This window comes from Catharus ustulatus, chromosome 15, assembly GCF_009819885.2.
Source record: "Catharus ustulatus isolate bCatUst1 chromosome 15, bCatUst1.pri.v2, whole genome shotgun sequence".
NCBI classification, from domain to species: domain Eukaryota; kingdom Metazoa; phylum Chordata; class Aves; order Passeriformes; family Turdidae; genus Catharus; species Catharus ustulatus.
This window is the reverse complement of record NC_046235.1, coordinates 2,810,762-2,832,299: the sequence shown is the minus strand read 5'-3', so window position 1 is coordinate 2,832,299 and position 21,538 is coordinate 2,810,762. Positions and strand designations below refer to the sequence as shown.

Below are 21,538 nucleotides of genomic sequence, written 5' to 3'. Positions count from 1 at the left end.
TTCACCCTGCTGTCTGTATTCTTTTGGATGCAGCCCAGGATCCTGGTGGTTTCTCTCTGCCTCAAGGACCTCTAGCAGAGCCACCAACTCCCCCGCTCTCAGTTACCCCCAACGAAAAGAACTGCTTTTGAGGTTATTTTTACTGCAAAGTAAGGAATCCACTGTATAAAGTGTTGCTTGCTCAGCTCCAGGAGCCTGCAATCACCCCAAGAACAGCTGGGATTCCTTTCAAGAAAGGTGTGAGCCTACCTCTGTTTTTTTTTTTTTTTTTTGGCCAAAGCATAGAACCATCATAAGATTATTTGATCAGAAGAATAGTCCAGTCCACTTTCCAGTGGACCAGTTTGCTCAAAGCTACATTCAGTCTGGCCTTGACTATCTACAGATATGGGGCAGCCACAGCTTCTCCGGGCTGCCTGTGCCAGTGTCTAAACACCAAATGCTGGCTTAAAACCCAGTACCATTCCCATTTGAATGGATCAGTGGCCAGAGTGGCTTTGGCCACACCAGACACAGATTTGTTTGGTGAGCAGACACAAACATCACACCCCTCCCAAAGCACCAGCTGGCAAAGATGAAGAAAATCTTCAAAATTATCCAAATGGGGCCAAGCTGGGATGGATCCTGCCCCCAGCCCCTCACACCACACTGCTCCCCAAGGATGGCACAATCTGATCCAGCAGCCCTGACCACACACTCAGGATCTCTGCTGCTGTTGGTAGTACCCCCACCAGCATGGAATTGGTGCTGAACGCAGAATTCTGACTCTTTCCCACCTCCACGATTAAATTAACAACCCAAGCATTTGTTACAAAGTGTTATTTATTAGAATATTACATTGCACTTAAAAAATAAGGGAGGTCTGACCCTCTCATCTTGACGTACATGAAGGATGCAGGGCCAGACCTACAATAAATATAAATACTATGTACAGTTTATCTAAAATAAATATATAATTTAAAATGAAAAATATCTTGTTAAATAGCTGTTACCCTCCCCCCCCTCCTGCGGCGAAGGAAGCCCCGAGCCCGGTCTCCTCCCTTTCACAGCTTGTTCCTCAGCACACACTGCAGCGGACGGAGTGTGCCCCCGGCCAGCACCGCTCCCGAGCCCGTTCCGTCCCGGAGGTGGCCCCGGAGGTGTCGCAGCGCCGCCGCTGCCCGAGCAGCCCCGCCGGTGCCGTCCTGGAGCTCCAGCGAGCCCCCAGCGTGCCGCAGCCCCGTGCCGCCGGCGCCGCGGTCTCGCCTCTTCCAGGAGGTAGAAGTGCATTAGTGCCGAGCCCTGTAAGAGAGAGAGGCGGGAGAGCTCACACCGCGATCCTGGGCTGCTCTGCGCTCCCTGCGTGGTGGGATAAAAATCCCGACCCTCCCAGTCCGGAGGGAGAACCCTCGTGGCCACCCAAGGCCAGCAGTCACCCGCCGCCCCTAGGGGACCCGGGAGGACGGGAGACAGGTACTTCATCCTGCTTCCCTTCCAGGGATCACATATCCACCCCAGTAATCCCCAGGGTAAAGGGGACAGTGAGGAAAGCCTTGTGCCAAATCTCCTTCCTGAAAATTCAGCTCCTGTGAACAGCTCAAATTCCCACCCCCAACACTGCGATGAGCATGACAGAAATCCTCCGAAGGCATTACTTCATCCTCACAAAGAACAATGACTTTTCTCTTTTTTTTTTAATAAAAAGAAGAGAAGTAGCTGTAATATGTATGACTGCATCTAACGTCAGGACTTAGATCAGATCAGAGGAAGTTTCACAGATATTCAGCACCCGGCCCCGCAGCCACCCCTGGGGCAGAGCACACACCCCAGCCCAGCCTGAGGAACATGGCATGAGCTGGCAGAAGATCCCCCGTGCCAAGCTGATAGGCACTGCTTTGGTACAAGTAATAAGCAGTGGGAATGAAAAGGAAAGGGGTTTTTTACACATGTATATAAATAGAGGCAATATCTAAGGAGGGGAAGTGACTCAGAGGGTCAAGGAGGGAGCAGAATGAGCGGGAAAAGAAAAAACTAAACAAAACAGAAAGAGCTTCCCTACTACCAAATATCCCCAAAGCATGGAACACCAGCACAGAGGAGGGACTTGGGGTTAGAAAGAAGGACACAGGAATGATAGGGGTGCCAGGGGACAGGGATTTCAGCAGGAAGGGGAGAAAAGAAGACTGGAGTCCCACAGGGCAGCCCAGACTCTCAGCCAGCTGCTTCTCCAGATTCAGGCTGCCTTCAGTTCCTGCCTAACTCTGGCACAGGATCCACACAGCAGTCCCAGCCAGCACAGCAGAGTCCCCAGATGTCCACCTGCCCCACTGCTGCCCCATGCCCAGCCAGGGGCTCACCTCGCCAGCACCTGGCATCCTCAGTGATTCACAGTGATGCCCAGCTTGATTTTCTCTTCGTTTTCTACATCGTAGCCACCCCTCTTGTGACACCTGCGAGGCCAAGCAAAGGGATGCTCAGGGCATGGAGAAGCCCCTGTCACCCTCCTCCTGCACACAATCTTCCCAGGGACACAGATGTGACAGCTCAGTGCCATCCCACTCACCTGAGCATCAGCAGGGCTGCGATGATGACGAGACACAGGGAGGACAGGACGACAGCAACGACAGCCAGGGCTGTGGTGTGGTCGTAGGCGCTGGGCGGGTGCTCCACTGGCAGCAGGAGGCCGTGGCAGCGCTCTCCATGATAGCCTGGCTGGCATCTAGGCAAGAAGGAAACTCAAAGATTAGTGTTGAGCAAAGACAGGAGATCTTTGTGTTCCCCCCACCCCATGAGAAGGTGATGCCTCTGTGCTCAGCCTTAACCAGCACCCTGCCTGTTCCCTCAGTCCCCACACCCCTGAGCTGGGAGGTCTGATGTCACCATTATCTCTGTTGTACTGATAAATTTAGCTTCTCCTGTACCTAGAGAAGGCTCCTAGAAAGGCTGAGCTCTCCCCCAGTAGAAGGCACTGGGGTCTGTGCTCTTCCCATTCCCTCCCAGGCAGACACTGGTTGCCCAGACCACCTCTGGAAGTTGGAAGGGAGCAGTGAGGCAGCTGGCCCAACATTTCCCATGGTGCAGGATGTCCCTGCACACCCTGCCAGCTCAGAGGTGTCCCATCCCTGGAGACTTGGGAGTTGCTCATGTAACAGAAATAACGTTCCATACAGGCTGGGAGGCTTCCAGCCCTCCCTGAACCACATCACACTGATGCAACCAGATAAATATATCCCTCTATATCCAGCACCACTGACCCTCAGGCTGATCTCCAAGCCAGACTCAGCCCAGCCCTCCTCCTGGGCTCACAGTGCCACATGCCAGCATCACCTTCCAGGCACAGCAGCAAGGCTGGGCACATAGCAAAGGTGCAGGACCCAGCTCAGCAGCTTCCTCATTTCACCCTGTGCCCCAGGAAGCAGCACTCCAGGAAACCCTGTGACAGAGGCACAGTCAAGCACCAAAATGCAGCCTCAACCAGGTGACACCAGGGAACACAAGGTCTCTTTATCAGAGGAGACTGGAGCACTTGGCCACGGTTACCAAAAGCTCTGATGGCTCTGAGAGACGCCACCCAGAGATGGACCACTGTGCTGAAGAGAAGCAGCCAGCCCCCAAATCCCTGCTGCTTGTCTGTGTCCCAGGCTCTCTCTCAGCCCCAGGGATCTAGGCAGGGGACATCTAGGACTGGCTGTCCCAGTCCTAGGCCAGGGTATTGCAACCCACATTGAGCTGGGTCACCAATCCAAACTGAGCCTGCAAAGATGTTCCCTCACTGGCAGTCCTGAGCCCCCATGCAAGGCCCCAACTTCATGACAGCTTCAACAGGGAGAAACCAGGGAGTTAGAGGAGCTCTGTGGAGCTTGATCCCTGCAGATTGCAGATCCTGTGGGCACCATAAGCCAAGGAGCTATTATCTTCCCTGGGCTCAAGGCTGGGTGGCTCAGAGGATTGATAGTGAAGAACAAAGCCTCTTACATATCTGCCAGCTCAAGTCCTGCCCACGTCAGCAGGGATCAAATATGCACCCTGGGGTATTTCCCACAGCAGCAGTGCTGTATCCAGGTGCCCCAGCAGTAGGCAAACACTTTCTCTTCCACTTGCTTCATCTCCCTGCTTGCTCTGCACCCAAGAGCAGTGGGCAAGGAGGGGTACACAGCCCTGTCTCTCATCAGACCAAGGGACAGCTCAGGCATGGCTTTGGCAGCCTGTCCCCAAAGGTGCTACCTCCACTCTGCTTTGCTGGTGGCATGGCAGAGATGCTCCCCCCACCTGCACTGATGTGTCCTGATAGATGCAGGAGCCACAAGATCTCACAGTGGGGTCAGGATGAGGTTTCCCACATCAGACCTGCAGAAGCTCTCAGCTGCCAGACCCACACATCATTCTGCAGACCCCAGCTGAGCCAGAGCTCACCGTGCTGGCAGGGAACCCTGGCTCCAAGGCTGTGACAGGTTTTGGGGGAGGGGTGGACACTTCTCAAGAACTACAAGGAAGAGGCCAAGTCAGAACTGTCCCTGCACCAGTAGGGAACACAAACTAAAAATATCTCTGCTTTTCCTCTGCCCAGCCTGGAGAATTGAAAGAACCATGACTAAGGCTCCCCCCACAGAGACAGACACCAGCAACTCACATGCAAGAGGGAGCCCCCAGCTCTCGGATGTACTTGCACTCGCCGTGAATACAGAAATCCTTGTACTTCCGCAGGCACGGGTCTCTCTTCTTCCCCAGGCCTTTGCCTTTTCTTCTTTTATTGCCGTTCCCTTTTTTCTTGGGAGTAACGAGGCCTTGAGGCTTTGACAGGAAGGCAACTGAAAAACAATTTGGGAAGGAGAGAACAGCAGTCAGATCAGCTCCCCATGCCAACCAAAGGGAAGGCAAAGTCACATCCCAAGGCTGCCACAACTGCTCAGCCCTGGCTCCCAAAGCCCTTTGTGCTAGGAGCTGCCCCCGAGCCCGGGGTGGAGGGGCTTTTTTTTTTTTTTTCAGCTCCTCACAAATATCATGGCCTTTCCAATTCACAAGAACAATTCTCAAGAAAAGAAGGGAGTCGGGCAGGGGGAACAGAGCTTTACACATCTCAAATGCTGCTATTATATGCACCAGTTTCCACTGAATACAGAACATTGCTAATTGCCCCTTTATCTGGCCTTTATTTCCCTGACAGGCAGAGGCTTTTCTAAGACCCTATTCATGGCTCTGATGGACTCTCCTTCCCGTGGGCACAAGGATGCCTTACTCACCCCAGGGTAGGATTAAAAGAGCAAGCCTGCCTTAAGTTTTGGTTTTGCAGAGCCAAGGAGATGGTGAGGGCATCATTCCCATGAATTACAATGGGATGTTTTAATTGTGGTGCAGTAACCAGCGGCTTTTGGTGCCAGGCCAGCCCCCTGATGGGTTGGTGGGAAGCAGAGCACCAAGCTTGTCACCCAGACACAGCCCAACACCAGCAACGGGATTGGAATGGCTTTTAAGGTGTGCAGATGCCAAAAAAATCATCTCCCAGCCTGATCCTGCTAGATGCTGAGGTGCTGGAGAGCACCCACTGCTCCAAGCGGAATTTTTTAGTTCCCCTCGAGCTATGGTGCTCAGTAACCTCGGTGAATTAAGCCCTGGGCTGCTCGGGGAGGTGAGCACAGCAGAGTCCACAACCTGGCAAGTCATAACCTGCCCAGTTCCCTCTCTGCCACTTCCTGACAGAAGCAGCGCCTCTCACGCTGGCACACACCGGTTGCACACCTAGCAAAGTTATTTCGACATCCTCCACGCTGCGCCTGGAGAAAACCGATACTCCAGGAAACTCTGCGGCTCGGACAAACCCCCGGATAAGGCTGACAGCAGCTCCGTCCCCTGCCTCCCCTGCCCCGAGCTTGATCTCCCAGCCACAGCCAGCCGACACACACTGCTGCGTCTCCCGAGGGCTGAGTGGCTCAGCCCGGTTTTGCCAGCTTTTTTGTCACAATCTGCTGGCACAGTCAGAAAGCAAAAGAAAACACGGAAAAATGGGAGGGTGAGCTGTAGGGAGCAGAGCACGCACCTGGTGCCAGGCGCTCCCCTCGGCACGCACAGGTACGTGTCATCCCCATTCAACCCCCATGTGAAACCCCGGGTTCTCTGGTGCCAGTCGGGGACAAGGAGCCCGGCGTGGGTGCTCGGGAGCCCCAGAGAGCGGCAGTGCCCCCATCGCCCCCGTGGCGGGGCCGGCGGCTGACGAGCCCTGCCGCGGAATGAGGAGCAGCCGCGCGTGGGCGGCGGTGACTCACGGCGGTCCCCGCGCCGCGGCCACCACCGGCCGGGCAGCGCTGGTCCGTCCCGGACACGGCAACCCCGCCACGAGGTCTCTGCCTCCTCCCCGCCAAGCAGCTGAGAGCCCGGACCCGCTGGAAGCCGCTCTGCAGAGGACTTGAGAAATTCGGACAGTCCCGGCAGGGGAGCCACTGTTCCGTGCTGGTGGCCCACGGGCTACTCCCGCTCGGGTCTGCTGCGGCCGGGACTCGGTAGCTGGGGACTGCTCCCACTCACACTCCAGTCTCTCTGAAGCGGAGCCGGAGCTGCTGCCGAGGCACCCGCGGGACTGAGCCGAGCTCAGCCCGGCACTTTCGCGACCTCTCCGGCTCCAGCCCGTCCCGCGACCCCGGCCCCGCCCTGGGACCCCTTATTCCGTCCACACCTCTCGGCAGCTCGCTGAAGTCGTCCCCCGAGGCCGCTCCGCCGCCCTCCTTCTCCGGGCTGCCGCCGAGCAGCGGGGCTGTAGCCGGGACGGGCACCCCGCTGCCGCCGCCCTTGTGCAGAACCTCGTTGTGCAGCTCGTCCCGGCGCAGCCCGCCCGCCGCCGCCGCCGAGCACACTGCGGAGAGAGCGGTCAGGACTGGGGGCTGACACTGCCCTGCCCGGCACCCCCAACGCGGGACAGGACCAATGTCCCCGTCTGCCCACACCCAGGACTCGCCATACCCGCGCTGCCCAAGCCCATTTCCCCTACATGCCCGGGACCCCCCACTCGAGCACAGCGCTGGGATGTGTTTCCCGCACCCGGGACCCTCCCCAGGCGGGCTCGTACCTGCCGCCAGCAGCGCTTGGATCAGCACCGCCCGCCCGTCCATGACCCACGGGCACACAAGTCCAGCCGCTGCCGTGCTCCGCTCGGTACCGCAGCGATGCCTGTTCTCCGGCACGGTGGCCCCGCCGCGGGTAGAAAGCTGCGGACGGCGGGGCGGGGCGGGAGGGGAGGGGAGGGGCTGAGCGGCCGCCCCGCCCGGGAAGGGCTTCCCCACCGCCCCCGGGTCCAGGAACGCTGGTCTGGGCTCGGTGGGTTCTCCTCGCTTAGGAAGCGGGTCAGGGACCCAGCAGCCACCGCCGCCTCGGTGCCGCTCCGCGCTGCGAGCTGGGCTGGGCGGTGAGAGCTCGAGGAGAAAAGGGTCTCTGCAGGGCGCGGAGGGCAGGAGATGGCCTGGGGAAAGTGTGGTCCAAGCACGGGGAGAGGAGGAGGGTCCCAATGGTCCCCGTGGCCGAGGGGGCCCAAGGGTGTTGGGGGAGTGAATGCAGCTCACAAGAGGAGCATCAGGTGAGAGGCAGGACCCCAGGAGTCAGGGCTGCACCTCTTCCTGGCCCTGGGGATGCGATGACCCTCAGAAAGGGGACAGATGGCAGCAGAGACCCTTTCTGTCCCCAAGGCCCCCTTTGTGCCCCTATGCAGCCCAAGTGATTGAGCCACAGCTTCATCTCACAACACCCCCCCGGCCTGCCACTGTCCTTGTCCCTGTCCCTGCTGTGCTTGGGCACTGCCAGAGTTTCCCAACCCCTTTCACCATGCTGCCAACTGTGTGCTGTGTTTGGCCCCATCCTCAGCACAGGTGACAGTGCAAAAAATGCCACTGATCTCATTGCTGGGTGAGTGGAAGGTCCTGCCCCAGGTCTCCTTTGGGCCATCACAGGCTCATGGCTGTTTCCTCGAGGTCCTGAGCCCCCAGCCCATGGCTGGTTTGGGCTCAGCTAGGCATGAGCAAGTATTCCTGCCATTGTTGTTGCCGTCTCCAAGGAATACCACCGGATCTGGCACCCCCCCGCTCACGCCCTCCTTCTTGCTCAGACTTGACTTTTGCAATTGTTTGCTGGATGTTTTTCCTTCCGCCTCCTCCGGCCATCAGGAGCCCAAAGCCTTTGGCAGCGGAGCGAGGTGGTGGCACGGGCGAGGGGCTGTGTCCCTGGGCAGTCCTGCACTGGCTCCTAGGGAGGTCCCCATGTTGGGATGGAATTTTTTGCCCCTGCCAGTCTCCCACCACGTCCCCAAGGCCGGGCTGGGCGTGTGCGGGCAGCATTTGCCAGCTGCTCTGGCACCTCGGGAGAGGGAGGTACCAGCTCACGTCAGCTACCAGGGAGGCTGCTGGCACAGAGGATTGGCAGTGGGCAAGGGTGAGGGGTTGTGTGAAGGCTGCTCATCCTGCCTGCCTCTGCTTCCTGCCTCTGCCTCCCACAGCCTCCCATGACCCCTGCCCACCTCCTGCAGCCCCTCCCTGCCTGTGCCTGCTGCCAGTCATGCCCCACCTCATGCTGTTGAGGCAGCCCCCACAGAACGGGGAGGTGAATCCCAGGAAGGTTTGGGTGCCTCAGGGCATCCCTGATGCTCCTTATGGATGGATCAGTCTGCCAGGGGTCTCCCCATGGTCTTCAATCTAGCTAAGGCCACCCCTCCACACACCATGGTGTGTTTCACTGGTATCGCAGCCTGGACCCCTTGGGATCCTCAGCCTCAGTTCCTGCGACCTCAGGAACCCACACTCCCATCCGCACCTTCCCAAAACGTGACTCTGCCCGTGATGCTGCCTGGCTCTGCTCCAGCTGTTCCTGGGGCTGGATCCTGCCGGGTCCAGCGGGCTCCAGCCCAGCCGGCCCGTGCCGGAGCCGCGGCTGTTTGCGGTCTCGCCGCCGTGTTTGCAGTGCACACAGCCCCGTGGTTTGTTTGTTTGCGTGGTGGCGGTGGTGGTGGGCATGGCATGGGCACAGCGAGCACCGTGGCTGCTCTCTGCTGGCAGCGCTGTGCAGGCCCTGCCACGTCCCTGTCCCTGCAGGGGGCTGTGCCCGCGTCCTTCCCCCTCCATCCGCTCACCGGCTGCAGCTCTCAGAAGCCTCCTGAACAGGGCCCTGAAACCCTCCCAGCCCTTACCCTCAGCCCTGCCACTGCCAACCTCTCATTTCCTCACTCTGGAACTGCTCAGCAATGCCACATCCTTCCCCAGACATGTCCCCATATCCGCTTTCCCAGGAGGAGCTGCCATGGGCTGTGTCACCCCTCCTGCCATGGGCACAGCACCCTTGCACTGGCACTGATATTGCCACCAGCTCTCAGGGCTGCCACTGCCACCCCCTCACCCACACCTTGCAGCGTGCAGACAGGGCTGGGAACACATCCTTGTCCACACAGGTCACCTGCAGGAGGCAGGTGGGTCCCCTGGTCCCTGGCCCAGGTGGGCAGCTGGATGTGGCAGGACACAACCATACTGAGACCTGTGGGGCTGACCCTGTTGTTTTGAGATGGTTGTTTTGGGCTTGGCTCCTGTGTATTGGTTTGTGGCCAGTTTAAACCAGTTCACAGCTGTTATAAGGTGTGGGATGAGTGGGATCCTGTGAGTGCTGGAGGGGAATTCACGCCTGTGGCTGCCGGTGCCCGTGGCCATGAGATCCCACAAGCCCGGGGCGGGTGCCACGGCTCTCCGGGCAGCAAACAACTGCTCACAGCCCAGACTGGAGTGCAGAAACCCTGGAGCTCCCTCACAGGCTTTCGGCTGCAGCATCTTCCCGTCCAGCACGGTCACAGCAGCCCTGCGAGCCGGTGCCGCCCTGCAGCGGGAGGAGCGGGGGGACATCACCTGCCCGCTGCTCTTCATCCAGCTCAACCAGCTCCTCAGCACCCCGGCGGGGCTGGAGTGGAGGGAGATGGCCAGGTAGGCACTCCTGCAGAGCCAAGCTGCTGGGCCACGCTTCGGGAACCCCAAGGGCTCTATCTCTGCTGGGCTGACTTAATTCCATGGGAGAGGGCAGCATGTCAGGCAGGCCAGGCACAGCGTCCTTCCTCCTGTTCCCCTCTGTTGCCTCTCCAAGGGTCCAGGAGCTGCGCCGGGGCTGGGATGTCCCCGTGCCCCATTGCACTCTCCGGTCTGGGGGCAGCAGTGGGTCTTGCCCCGGGGTCGGAGGGTCAGAGGGGACCGGGGGCTGTCCCCGGCACCCAGCCCCGCTGTCAGGAGCCTGCGGGGCCGGGGCACGCTCTGCCCGTGCAGCACGACCAGCGCCCCGCGGCTGCGCCCACCCACGGGACAAAGGGAAGCTCTGTCTGTGCCCGGCGTTAAAATATTTGGCATGGCCAGAGCGTGGAAAGAGCTCAAGACACTTCTGTTCTGACTCCAGCAAGCGCTGCTAATGGCAGGGCCACCCCCAGCCCCAGCACAGCTGGGGGGTGGAAGGGCTGGGAGCAGCCCTGCAGAAAATGACTGGGGATGCTGGTGGGTGACAGATGGGACATCAGCACTGTGCACTGCAGCCCAGAAAGCTGAGTGTACCCTGGGCTTCACCAGGGGCAGCAGGGTGAGGAGGGGCTTGTCCCTCTGTTCTGCTTTGTGTGAGACTGCCCTGGGGCACCACATCCAGCTCCTGCTGAAGCACATCCAAAGGAAACCATGGAAATTATTCAAAGGCTGGAACAGCTCTGTTGGGACAGCTCTGCTACGGAGACAGGATGAGAGAGGTGGGGTGTTGTTTAGCTGGAGAAGACAAGGCTCTGGGGAGACTGTGGAGACCCTTCCAGTGCCTAAAGGGGCTCCAAGAGAGCTGGAGAGGACTTTGGACAAGGGACTGGAGTGACAGGACAAGGGGAAATTACTTCCCACTGCCAGAGATCAGGGTTAGATAGGATATTGGGAATAAATCCTACCCTGTGAGGGTGGTGAGGCCCTGGCACAGGGTGCAGAGGAGCTGTGGCTGCTGTTATAAGCGGAAGTGTCCAAGGTCAGGTTGGACAAGACTTGGAGCAACCTTATCTAGTGGAAGGTGTCCCTGCCCACAGCAGAGGGCTTGGAATAAGGTGAGCTTTAAAGCCCCTTCAAACCTGAACCATCCTGTCACCTCGTTACAGTTGGAATTCCCCTGATCAGATCTCAGAGAGGTGTGGGTCTGCAGGAACTGGGGCATCACCACTTTGTCTGCCCAGCTGCCCCTACACTGTGAACCAACTGCAGGTCGCTCTGAGCCACCCAAACCCCTCCCTGCCTGTGCCAGCCCCATGCTAAGCTCAAAGATAGACCCAGCTCTTGAGGTAAGCACGGGGCCTACCCTGCCACTGACCCCACACATATCCCTGGGCAGGTGGATAAAGTTTGAGGAGAAGGTGGAGGATGGTGGGGAGCGCTGGAGTGCACCCCATGTCCCAGCTCTGCCCCTGCACAGCCTGTTCCAGCTGAGGACATGTCTGCAGAAGGGAACGATGCTCCTGGATCTGGATGCCACCAGTTTCAAGGAAATAATCGGTACATGGGTAACGCAAAGGTGGTCTCCTGGGATGGGCTGGTCACCAGAGAGGGACAAGCCACCAGGAGACGCCTATAGAACAGCACTGATGAATGACAGCTGGGTACCTGGGGGGGCTGTCTGCTCCTCCAGCTCAGGGGGATTTCTCTGGGCAGCTCCCCAGTGGGCAGTGAACCAGGGGAACTCAGAGCTGTCCCTGTCCTGATGCAGACAAAGCACTTTCCGAGCAGCCTGAGGAAGCAGAGCTGCAGCCTGCACTAAGGGAACGCCTGGCAGCCCTCCTGCTCCTCCAGCCACAGCACCAGCCCACAAAATCCCTGCTGCAGCTCCTGACCGAGCTTGGTCTCTCTCCCTGCCGAGGTAGGAAACACAGCAGTCCCACCAGGGATCCTCCTGCTGCCTCCAGCCTGGGACAGTACCCACGATGGCCATTCACCTGTACGTGGATTTTGCTGCTCCCTCTCTTATTTTGCAGGGAAAGCCAAAGGCAGGTCTGAGCCCAGAACCCAGGTCTCCAAAACACCTCTTAAGGAGCAGGTATGGCAGCATGGAGCTGGGCTGAGAGCAGCTACTGCATCCTGAATGCCCAGTCACAGCATCCTGAGTACCCAGCTGCTGCATCCCTTTCCTTTCAGCTGAGAAACAGATTTAAGAAGAAGGTCCCACCGGGGGCTGAAGCAGCCCACGTTGCTGTCGGGGAAGTTGAATTCCTGGAAAAGCCCTTTGCTGCCTTCATTCGCCTCAGGCGTGGGGTGTCCCTTGGCTCACTGGCTGAGGTTTCTCTTCCAAGCAGGTAACAGAGCACGGCCGGTGGCCCTGTGCCCTCCCCTGGCCCGGTGTCTCCATTTCCTCCCACACCAGACAAGTCTTTGCTAGTCCAAAGCAAAGGGAACGGCACCCGGTGCCACGTGCAGTCCCAGAATCCTGTCTCACTGCTTCCCCTCCTCTCCCCAGCTTCTTAGGAGCACTCCAGAACGGGCTGAGTGTGGAGCATCTGTTGGGCAGCCTGGCAGGGACATCCCCTGGGTCATTCCCACTGGGCTCTGCATTCCCTATCCTCAGCTGGTTCTGGATGCTCTCCACTCGCTGCTGGGAGCGTGGGGCTTGGCAGCAGGGGTGGGATGCAGGTTTTTAGGAGTCTCTCGCCCTCCCGCTGATCTCCTGAGTGGTGAGATGGGGTGGGGGGAGAGGAGCAGGGCAGGAGGTCCCCATGGTTTCCCCGTGGCTGAGGAATGCATCCTCTGAAGACTTGAGGGGAAACGAGCAGTGTGCCTTCAGCTGAGGACTTCCTTAGGAAGTGCGCGGAAGAAGCAGGCGGGGATCAGGAGGGACATTGCCACCTCCTGGTCACTCTGCCCAGAGCACCCGTCCCCAGGAGCTGGGAGGAGCAGGACAGACATCCACCCACCTGCTGCTCTCCCCTCCGCCGGAGTTGGGTGGCAAGACCCCGTGAATGCCCCTGGGTCTCGAGGGTTTAATGATAACCCCTTGCCCTGTATTTTCCTCCCCCAAACGTTGTCCCTACCACTCCCTTTGCCCAGGGTGCCATCCCCTCTGCTGGCCATGCCAGGCTGTTCCACAGGTGTAGCCACTGCCTCAGGGTTGTCTCTCATCCAAATCCATCTCTAGGGTCTTAAGGTTTTCCCATCACCTTTGTGGGTGAAAGCAATCCCATGTGGCAACTGTCACCTCTTGTCCCTTTGGAGCAGGCTCCAGCCTCTGGGGTTTCTGTCAAGCCCCACTTGCATGGCCAGAGGAGTTTCCCTGCCCCCTCTCTGTGGGTTTGCTCAGGGTACAGTCACTAGAACTGCCTGACCATCTCAGGTTTTCAGGACTGTAACCATTCCTGCCAACTTCGGAAAGGTGTGGAGAACCCAGTTAAACATTTGTATGGATTGTCCCCATGGAAATTTTGCACCATCCTCTCAAGTGTGGGATTTCCCCCATATTTTATCAAGGGCTCTAAGCTCTCTTTCCAGTCTCCTCCCATGTCCCCAGAGTCCTGTCAAACCTGCTGCCCGTGCTGCTGGCAAACTCTCCTTCCCTAACACACCAGCATCCTGTCTGCGAGCAACATTCCCAGGAAAATGATGCCACTGACACCTCCAGCCGAGGATTTCTCTGCCTCTGCCCTAAATACCTGTTCCCCCACACCTTCCAGTCTGGATTTCTGCAGACCCTTGTGATCCAGCCAGGGTCCTGATGTCCCATGGTCTCTGTGAGGTTGCCATGCAGTGGCAGCAGACGCTGCAGATGTGTGTCTTGTCTTCTGCCCCCAACCACATTTTAGGGAGACAGAAATCCCCTAGACCTGCCCAGCCACCACCCCCAGCATCCCCACATCCCCATGGTCCCCCTCCCAAGACAAGCATTCCCTGTGGGATGCTCTGGAGATGTGCTGTCTTGACACAGGTTCCTCTTCATCCTGCTGGGCCCCCCCAAAGTGAAAGCCTACCACGAGGTTGGCAGGGCCATGGCCACACTGCTGACAGATGAGGTGAGCACCCATGGATGGGACAGGCCTGGAATGGGGACACCAGGACTCCTCTGCAGGCTGCAGAGGATGGGGCAAGCTGGTGGCATCTCTTGGCCAGTATAAAAAAGGAAAAGTTTGTGTGGGTTTGCAGGATGTAGGGCTCCTGTTGCCCTGAAGTGGGTGGGTTTGTTTCCTGCTGATGGCTGCAGGCTGGGAGGAAGGTTCCAAGTGGATGAATGCAGGGACATGGTGGCTAAACCACAGCATCTCCCCACAGCTCTTCCAAAGGGCTGCCTGGCAGGCTGAGCACCGAGAGGACCTCATCACAGGGATAGAGGCGTTCCTGGATGAGCTGATTGTGCTTCCTCCTGGGAAATGGGACCCCAGTGCCCGAATTCCTCCACCAAGCCATCTGCCATCTCCACGCAGGAGGTGGGCACCCCAAGCCCTGACAGCCCTTCTGCAGGGTCTTGCAGGGGTTCCTCTGTCTGTGACACTGGAACTTCCATCTCCATGGGGATGAAGTTGCCCAGGAGCCAGGGGGATCCTCCCAGCCAAGCCCCTCCACAGGTTCCTGCTTTGGCCCCCCTGCTGTTAGTCCTTCTGTCCCACTTGGCAGTGGATGGCAAATCCCCTCCAAAGGGAGCTGATGGGGGCATTGGGATTCAGCACCCAGATGTGAAACTCAGCCTCTGAGCAGGACGCCCTAGGCTCTGCCCAGCTCCTCCACTAAAACCAGTCCTGCAAGGGCTGCCTCCAGAGCTTGCCAGAGGAAAGCATGGTTGAGTTGGAAGAAACCTTCAAAGATCATCATCTGCCATGTCTCCTTCTCTTTCTGATCTTTCTCCTCTCCATTATCAGGGGATACACAAGCCCTGTTTGCAGTCCTGTCCTCTCTCCATTCTCCCTTTCCTGTCCTAGTATCCCCTAAATGCAGCTGGACCCTGAGGGTCCCAACCTGAAGCCTGTTGTCTCAGGTTCTGCTCTGCCACAGGACTGCTGTGGACCCACTGGACCAGCAGCCACATGGTAATGGGAACATGACAGCAGCTGGGGACAGAGCCAGCCCAGGGCACCCACGCTCTGGGGAGGAGCTGGAGAGGACAGGCAGGTCAGTGTCTGGAGGGACAGTGGGAGGTGCAGCTGGATTTGGGGCACTGGTTCTCACGAGGCCACCATGCCCAAGCCCCTCTGAGCTGCTGCATGCAGGGGAAGGGACAATCCCATGCTGTGCAGTTCTCTGTGGGATCTGCTCTGAGACCTCCCTCCTCCCCCCAGGCTTTTTGGGGGGCTGCTGCGAGACATCCGGAGGAAGGCACCGTGGTACGGCAGCGACTTCTCCGACGCCCTGCACCCCCAGTGCCTCTCAGCAGTGCTCTACATCTACCTGGCGACAGTCACCAATGCCATCACCTTTGGGGGCATGCTGGGGGATGCAACTGCCAACATGCAGGTCAGTGTGGCCGTGGGGTGCACGGTACCAACCCTACTCAGCCCAGCCCAGAGTGTCCACCTGGGTTCCAAGCTCCTCCAAGCATCCCCAGGAATCCTGAGCATTGCCTGAGTTCTGCATCCTTCCCCCAGCATCGATCCTGCATTCTTCTGTGCTGCTGGGGGGACAGGCCCACAGCCCTCCTCCCTGCCATGTGCCTGGCACCTGGCACCCTTGGCACCTGGCACCCCTTCCCTACATTTCAGGGGGTTCTGGAGAGTTTCCTGGGCACAGCCTTTGCTGGCTTCATCTTCTGCCTCTTTTCTGGCCAACCCCTGACCATCCTGAGCAGCACCGGCCCCGTGCTCGTCTTTGAGCGCCTCCTGTTCTCCTTCAGCCAGTGAGTTCACTGTCAGGGACAGATCCTCAGCCCCCTGTCCCCTGGCTGGAGCAGGGGTCACTATCACTCCAGGCAGGTGTCATTGGTGAGAATTTCAGTCACCCTCTCCCCCAGGGACCACAGCCTGGACTATCTGGAGTTCCGCCTCTGGATCGGGCTCTGGGTGGCCTTTTTTGGCGTGGTGCTGGTGGCCACCGAGGCCAGTCACCTGGTGAGGTACTTCACCCGCTTCACAGAGGAAGGCTTCTGCGCACTCATCAGCCTGATATTCATCTACGACTCCCTGAAGAAGATGCTGAGCCTGGCAGATGCCTTCCCCATCAACTGGCAGTACCGGCTGGACAACGTCACCTCCTACAGCTGCACCTGCAACTTGTCCAGCCCCGGTGAGCCCAAGCAGCCGTGGGCGGGTGGGGAGCAGGAAGCTGCTGCCCCAGGATCCCACTGGGAACTTGTTTCCTGGCTGGATGAGGGAAGGCACTGGAGGAGGAGGTTGTTTAATCCCATCCTCACCTGCCTGAGCACACTGCAGTGTCCTTCACTTCTCTCCATACAGTGTGTCCATCTATTCCTGCCTCCCAGAACTGCCCAGGAACCAGGCAGGGCACTACAGGGAGCAATGAGAGCCTTAGCCTATCTCCTATGCTTCCAAGGTGTCAGAGGCTGGAAAGGGGCACCTGTATGGGCTTGCTCTGCTATTTCCAGCCCAGTCTGTAAACCAGGGGCTGTCTTCTGGGGCTTGAAGACATGGCCCTGGAAATGACATGACCCACACTGACCCTGGAAATGGGACCTACACCATGTGCCAAAAACATCAGTGCTGGCCAGCCTGGGGTCAGTGGTGCCTCTGAGTGGCTGGTGCTTTAGCCAAGCCTTTCACAGGGAACATCAACCCCCTTGGTGCTCCCTGGGCATCAGCCAGAGGCAGGCCCTCAGAGGTCCCATGGGGTCCCATCCAGCACCCTGAGCCCTCAGGAAGAGCTTGAGGACCCAGCTTGATGGCAGCATCATCCCAGTCATCCTGATGAAACCAGCACCAATCTGACCCCTGTCCCTTTGCAGGTCACAGCCCAGCAGGGAATGACACGTTGCTGCCCTCAGCCCTGGCCACCCAGCAGGTACAGCCCCTGCTCCAGGCAGGCAGGTGAGGAGCTGAGATGGGCCCAAGGTGTCCCTGTGTGACCCCTCCTCACCACCCACCTTGTCCCCACAGCCTCCTGCCACCCCAGCAGGGCTGAGCAGGACCCAGTGCCTGGATCGAGGTGGGCATCTCCTGGGGACCAGCTGCCAGTACGTGCCCGATGTCACCCTCATCTCCTTCCTGCTCTTTGGGGGCACCTTCCTCTTCTGCACCGCACTCAAGCGCTTCAGGAGCAGCCGCTACTTCCCTGCGGGAGTGAGCATCTTTCAGCCACCCCAGTGACATGGCCACCTGTCCCACTGCTGTGGGGATGGCTCTGGGGGTGCTGCCCCCTGAGACTGCTCCTGGAGCAGCCCCACCCCTGCCAGCCTGGGCCAAGCCCTGTCCATCTGCAGGTGCGGAAGGCGGTGAGCGACTTCGCTGTCATCCTGGCCATCCTCGCCTCCTGCGCTGTGGATGCTGTCCTGGGCCTGGAGACCCCCAAGCTCCTTGTCCCCAGCGAGCTGAAGGTGCCAGCAGGGTGGGCACAGCACTGTCAGGGTGTGGGTGTGTGCTCACCATGGCAGCCATCCCACTGTGCAGTCACTGTCCCTCTCATCACTGGCTCCAGCCCCACAGGGGTGCAGGCTGCACCCCAACAAATGAGAAAGGGTTGAACACAGCTGATCCCATGCACTGTAAATAACCTGGCTCAGTCCTGGACTATACAGATCACACTGAAGCAAGAGCCACAAGCTCAGCTCTGGGCTTGGGCTTCTCACCCTGGGTTTGGAGCAAGGCTGGCAATGCCCCAGAGCAGCCAATGCTCACCACCAACCCCTCGGGCTCACCATCATCACTGCACAATGCCACCTCTTCTCCCTGCTGTCACATGCCCAGCTCCTGGTTTGTGCTGTCCAGGAACAACACCCTGCTCTGCCACAGCCAGGGTGTCCTTGTGGGGGCTGGTGGATCACTCTGCCCAACACTATCCCCAGGATGAGTGAGGATGCTCTTCCTCTCCCGAGGTGGGGCATCCCTGGGTGCCTGTAGGGCTCCAGCCTGGGCACCTGGGGCTGCTCCCATCACCCAGCTGTGCCACACACCCCACAAGTGGGGAGCAGCTGCAATGATCCTTCTGCTCTCCACAGCCCACAAACCCAGCACGGGGCTGGATCATTTTCCCCTTCGGAGCCAACCCATGGTGGGTTTGCCTGGTGTCTGCAGTGCCTGCTGTCCTTGTCACCATCCTCATTTTCATGGACCAGCAGATCACAGCTGTCATTCTTAACCGCAGGGAGTACAAGCTGCAGGTGAGCAGGGGACAGGGAACAGGCAGCACCAGCCCATGGGGAGGATCCAGGTCCTGGTTGGGCCCCATGGAAGCAGCCAGGGGACAGCAGAACCCCAAACTGGCCAGGAAAGTGGGAAGATGCCCCCAGCCCTGCTGCCTTTTCCCCTACAGAAAGGAGCAGGCTTCCACCTGGACCTCCTCTGTGTCTCCCTCCTGATGGTTGTCACCTCTGTCACCGGCCTCCCCTGGTATGTCTCAGCCACTGTCATCTCCCTGGCACACATGGAGAGCCTGAGGAAGGAGAGTGCAACCTCAGCCCCTGGCGAGCACCCTGAGTTCCTGGGCATCAGGTAAACAACAAGCCTGGGCCCTGCTCTGGGGAACACCTTGGCTGTGGGGCCACGGGACAGGGACAGGGACACACTCACGCTGTCCATCTGACCTGGCTTTGGGGATCTCCCCACAGCTGACCCCTTTCCCTGTAGCCACCAAGACTGCAAAGAGCAGAGACCCTGGGGTCCAGGAGGGCAGGTGGGGGGGTGGGCTCTCAAGGACCCCAGGCACCTGTGACACTTGTGCTGCCACCCACAGGGAGCAGAGGCTGACAGGCCTGGCTGTCTTCATCCTGACAGGAGTCTCTGTCTTCATGGCCCCTGTACTCAAGGTAGGAAGCCTGGCTGGGGTGGCCCCTTTTTCTAGGCAGGGGGTGGCTGTACTCTGCAGGGCTGGAGGTTCCTCACCCTGGCCCATCCAAGCAGCACAGGAAGCCTGTCTGGCAGGGAGCTGTGCCCTGTGTGGGTATGGACTGCACCAAGGGTTTGTCCTCAGTGCCCTGGGAGGGCTGGCCCCATGTCACCTGTCCATCCCCCCCACGTGTATCAGGGTCCTTGTGCCCCCCAAACACACCCACCACCTCCTCTCCACACTGCTACGTGGATGACCTGGCTGCTTTTGGCTTTCATCTGCTGCCACTGCCATGGAAAAACCCCTCCAGTGGCCCTGGATTACCTGAGGTGCAGTGACACACCTGGGGGATGAGATGCCCTCCAAAGGGACCATGGAGCACGTGGGCTCATGTGAACCTCAAGTGGTTCAATCAGGACAGGCTGGGCTGTTGGGGAATAAAGGAGGCAAAGGCTGTGGACACACACAAGGTTTTACATAAGAGGACACTGAGCAGTCGTGGACCCCCAGGGAACAGCCCTGCTGATCCCCCACCCCACTGTCTTACAGCACATCCCAATGCCAGTGCTGTATGGAGTGTTCCTGCACATGGGGGTGACAGCCCTGAACAGCATCCAGGTGAGGGAGGGCTGCACTGGGAGGGGGTGCTGCTGGGGAGGAGGGGTTTGCTCAGCAACAGCTGCCACTGCACAGCAGAGCCTGGATTTTAACTGGATGTACAGCCTGGCACGGAGCTGTGTCCCACCAGGACAAGGAGAGAGAGGGAGAGACCTTTCTGGGGCAAAGGAGGGCTCTGGGATGCTGAGGAGCAGGAGAGATTGATGGATCAGGTGGTTTGGGAGAATTGGGACCAGTGCATAACACAGACTTACTCTCAGAGCGACACGGATTTCCTCCTCTGGGAGCTGCAGGCAGAGCTGGGACATGACAATCCTTTGGTTCTGGTATTGCTGCTCGTGTGCCAGTTCTGTTCTTTTCCCAAAAAACCAACAGAGGGGGAAAAAAAAATCCCTATTCCAGATTTATCTACACCACTTTTTCCTCTAAATAGTACAGTTTCCTTGCAATTACTCTGCTTTAAATGACAGGCTGGGAAACTCCCACCCTCCCTCTGCCTGGGAAACCCAGAGCTGTGCTTTGGAGGAGGCTGCAGCAGTTTCCTGTGAAGTGAGGGGGACCAAGGGCTGTTATTTCTCAATTAACCCTGTAAGGGCAGCTAGAGTCCTTCCTAGATATCTGCATGGAAAGCACTCCCCCAGCCTGGGGTGACAGTGGCACCAGGACCCCTGGCCTTGCAGATAAACTCACTGGCCCAGGGATCAGCTGGGGGTCAGCACAGAGGGCAGGAGGGCTGAAGTGCAGAAATGATGGTGAAACCCCATCCTGCTGGCCCTGGTCTCAGCAGGGAGCTGGGTGAGAGCTGCCCAGGAGCAGGACAGATGTGACCCACGTGCCATCCTCTCCCTGCAGCTCATGGACCGTGTGAGGCTGCTCCTGATGCCAGCCAAGCACCAGCCAGACCGTGCTTACCTCCGCCACGTGCCCCTGCGCCGCGTGCACCTTTTCACCATCATCCAGCTGCTCTGCCTGGCCCTGCTCTGGGTTCTCAAGTCCACTGTGGCCGCTATTATTTTCCCAGTGATGGTAGGACACCCCTTGAACCGGCAGCACTCTTTGGTGCTGGGCTGGGTGCTGCCCACCCCTGCTCTGAGCATCCTTTGGGGGGGACATGAGTGCTGCTGGGTGGTGCAGGGGGTGCTCAGACCCAAGGGCTGGCAGGGACCCTCCAGGGCCAGACTGCCTTTGCCACCAGCCTTCCCCCTGGTCTGGGGCCGCGGGGCTGTCACCAGAGGCTGTGTCACTGTCGGGCAAGCATGGTCACCTGGCTTAGAGCCAGGACAGGTGACAGGCCATCACCATGGAACCTCCTGGGGTGACAGAGGGACGTGACAGCGAGATGCTGCCTGTTCCCTGGCCCCAGTGAGGCTGACCCGTGCCTGCCCGGCCGCAGCTGCTGGCGCTGGTGGGGATCCGCAAGGGGCTGGAGCGCATCTTCTCCCCGCACGACCTGAGCTGGCTGGACGGGCCCCTGCCCGGACCGGGGGCGGTGGGGAAACACCCCCGGGAGCGGCCGGAGCAGGGCAGCGGAGCCGAGGAGGTCGGTGCTGTCCTGAGAGCCTCGCTCGGTCACAGCCGCCCCGGGGCTGAGCCGCTGGCGCGGGGGCACCGGGGGTGGGCGCGGTGCTAGCCCCGAAACCTCTGCTCCCGCCACAGTGCGAGCTGATGCAGCGCCCGGGACCGCAGATCAACCTGTCCGTGAACTAGGCCGGGGCGGGGCCGGGCTGTGCGGGGCCATCGCCCCGGGCCGGGGGTTGCGGGCCCGAGACCCCCGGGGGCCCGAAACCCCCGGGCCACGTGGCCGCGCGGTGACGTCACACTGGGCGTGGCCTATGGAACAGAGAGCCCAGCCTATGGCGGCCCGCATCCAGGAGAGGGCGGGACCACGGGAAGGTGTGCCCCTCGCTTTGATTGGCAGCTCCGCGACCCAATCACCGCCTGGGACAGGCGGGCGTGTGACGGTGTCTCGCGCTGACGGAGTCCTTCAGAGAGGTTCGAAGGGGAGGCGGGCCCAGAGCACG

At 59.3% G+C, this 21,538-nt stretch overlaps 2 protein-coding genes across 4 annotated transcripts; one reads left to right on the top strand and one right to left on the bottom strand.

Moving 5' to 3' along the window:
* Nucleotides 1-804: 804 nt before the first annotated feature.
* On the bottom strand, nucleotides 805-7,173 carry HBEGF (heparin binding EGF like growth factor). 3 transcript variants are annotated; one of them, XR_004419519.2, is made up of 6 exons: nucleotides 7,037-7,173; nucleotides 6,647-6,823; nucleotides 4,610-4,787; nucleotides 2,543-2,698; nucleotides 1,457-2,429; nucleotides 805-1,281 (listed from the first exon to the last, which is right to left on the bottom strand). XR_004419519.2 is itself a non-coding variant. In XM_033073640.2 (6 exons), exons 1-5 carry the CDS (start codon nucleotides 7,077-7,079, stop codon nucleotides 2,357-2,359), a joined length of 627 nt encoding a protein of 208 aa, XP_032929531.1. In that variant the 5' UTR covers nucleotides 7,080-7,172; the 3' UTR covers nucleotides 805-1,281; nucleotides 2,337-2,356. The 3 variants fall into 3 exon arrangements, 2 of the variants coding, with proteins under 2 accessions (XP_032929531.1, XP_032929530.1); XM_033073640.2 differs by having other exon boundaries at nucleotides 2,337-2,429; nucleotides 7,037-7,172; XM_033073639.2 differs by having other exon boundaries at nucleotides 805-2,429.
* A 2,454-nt stretch (nucleotides 7,174-9,627) lies between these two features.
* Nucleotides 9,628-21,224, top strand: SLC4A9 (solute carrier family 4 member 9). Its single transcript, XM_033073191.1, has 21 exons — nucleotides 9,628-9,917; nucleotides 11,332-11,492; nucleotides 11,704-11,853; nucleotides 11,969-12,030; nucleotides 12,129-12,286; nucleotides 13,906-13,990; nucleotides 14,247-14,401; nucleotides 14,964-15,080; nucleotides 15,248-15,422; nucleotides 15,668-15,801; nucleotides 15,916-16,187; nucleotides 16,864-16,919; nucleotides 17,015-17,197; nucleotides 17,338-17,451; nucleotides 18,073-18,234; nucleotides 18,387-18,565; nucleotides 18,807-18,879; nucleotides 19,449-19,517; nucleotides 20,370-20,543; nucleotides 20,911-21,057; nucleotides 21,174-21,224. The coding sequence occupies exons 1-21, from the start codon at nucleotides 9,649-9,651 to the stop codon at nucleotides 21,222-21,224; spliced, it is 2,946 nt and encodes a 981-aa protein (XP_032929082.1). The 5' UTR covers nucleotides 9,628-9,648.
* The last annotated feature ends 314 nt before the right edge of the window (nucleotides 21,225-21,538 follow it).

Bases quoted from the DNA above. Each gene is read 5' to 3' on its own strand.
- HBEGF (XM_033073639.2), bottom strand. From the start codon at position 7,079: ATGGACGGGCGGGCGGTGCTGATCCAAGCGCTGCTGGCGGCAG. The intron at 6,824-7,036 runs GTACGAGCCCGC...CTCTCTCCGCAG, and splicing joins CCAAGCGCTGCTGGCGGCAG to TGTGCTCGGCGGCGGCGGCG. The intron at 4,788-6,646 runs GTGTGGACGGAA...ATTGTTTTTCAG, and splicing joins CTTCAGCGAGCTGCCGAGAG to TTGCCTTCCTGTCAAAGCCT.
- SLC4A9 (XM_033073191.1), top strand. From the start codon at position 9,649: ATGAGATCCCACAAGCCCGGGGCGGGTGCCACGGCTCTCCGGGCAGCA. The intron at 12,287-13,905 runs GTAACAGAGCAC...GTCTTGACACAG, and splicing joins GAGGTTTCTCTTCCAAGCAG to GTTCCTCTTCATCCTGCTGG. The intron at 21,058-21,173 runs GTCGGTGCTGTC...CTCCCGCCACAG, and splicing joins AGGGCAGCGGAGCCGAGGAG to TGCGAGCTGATGCAGCGCCC.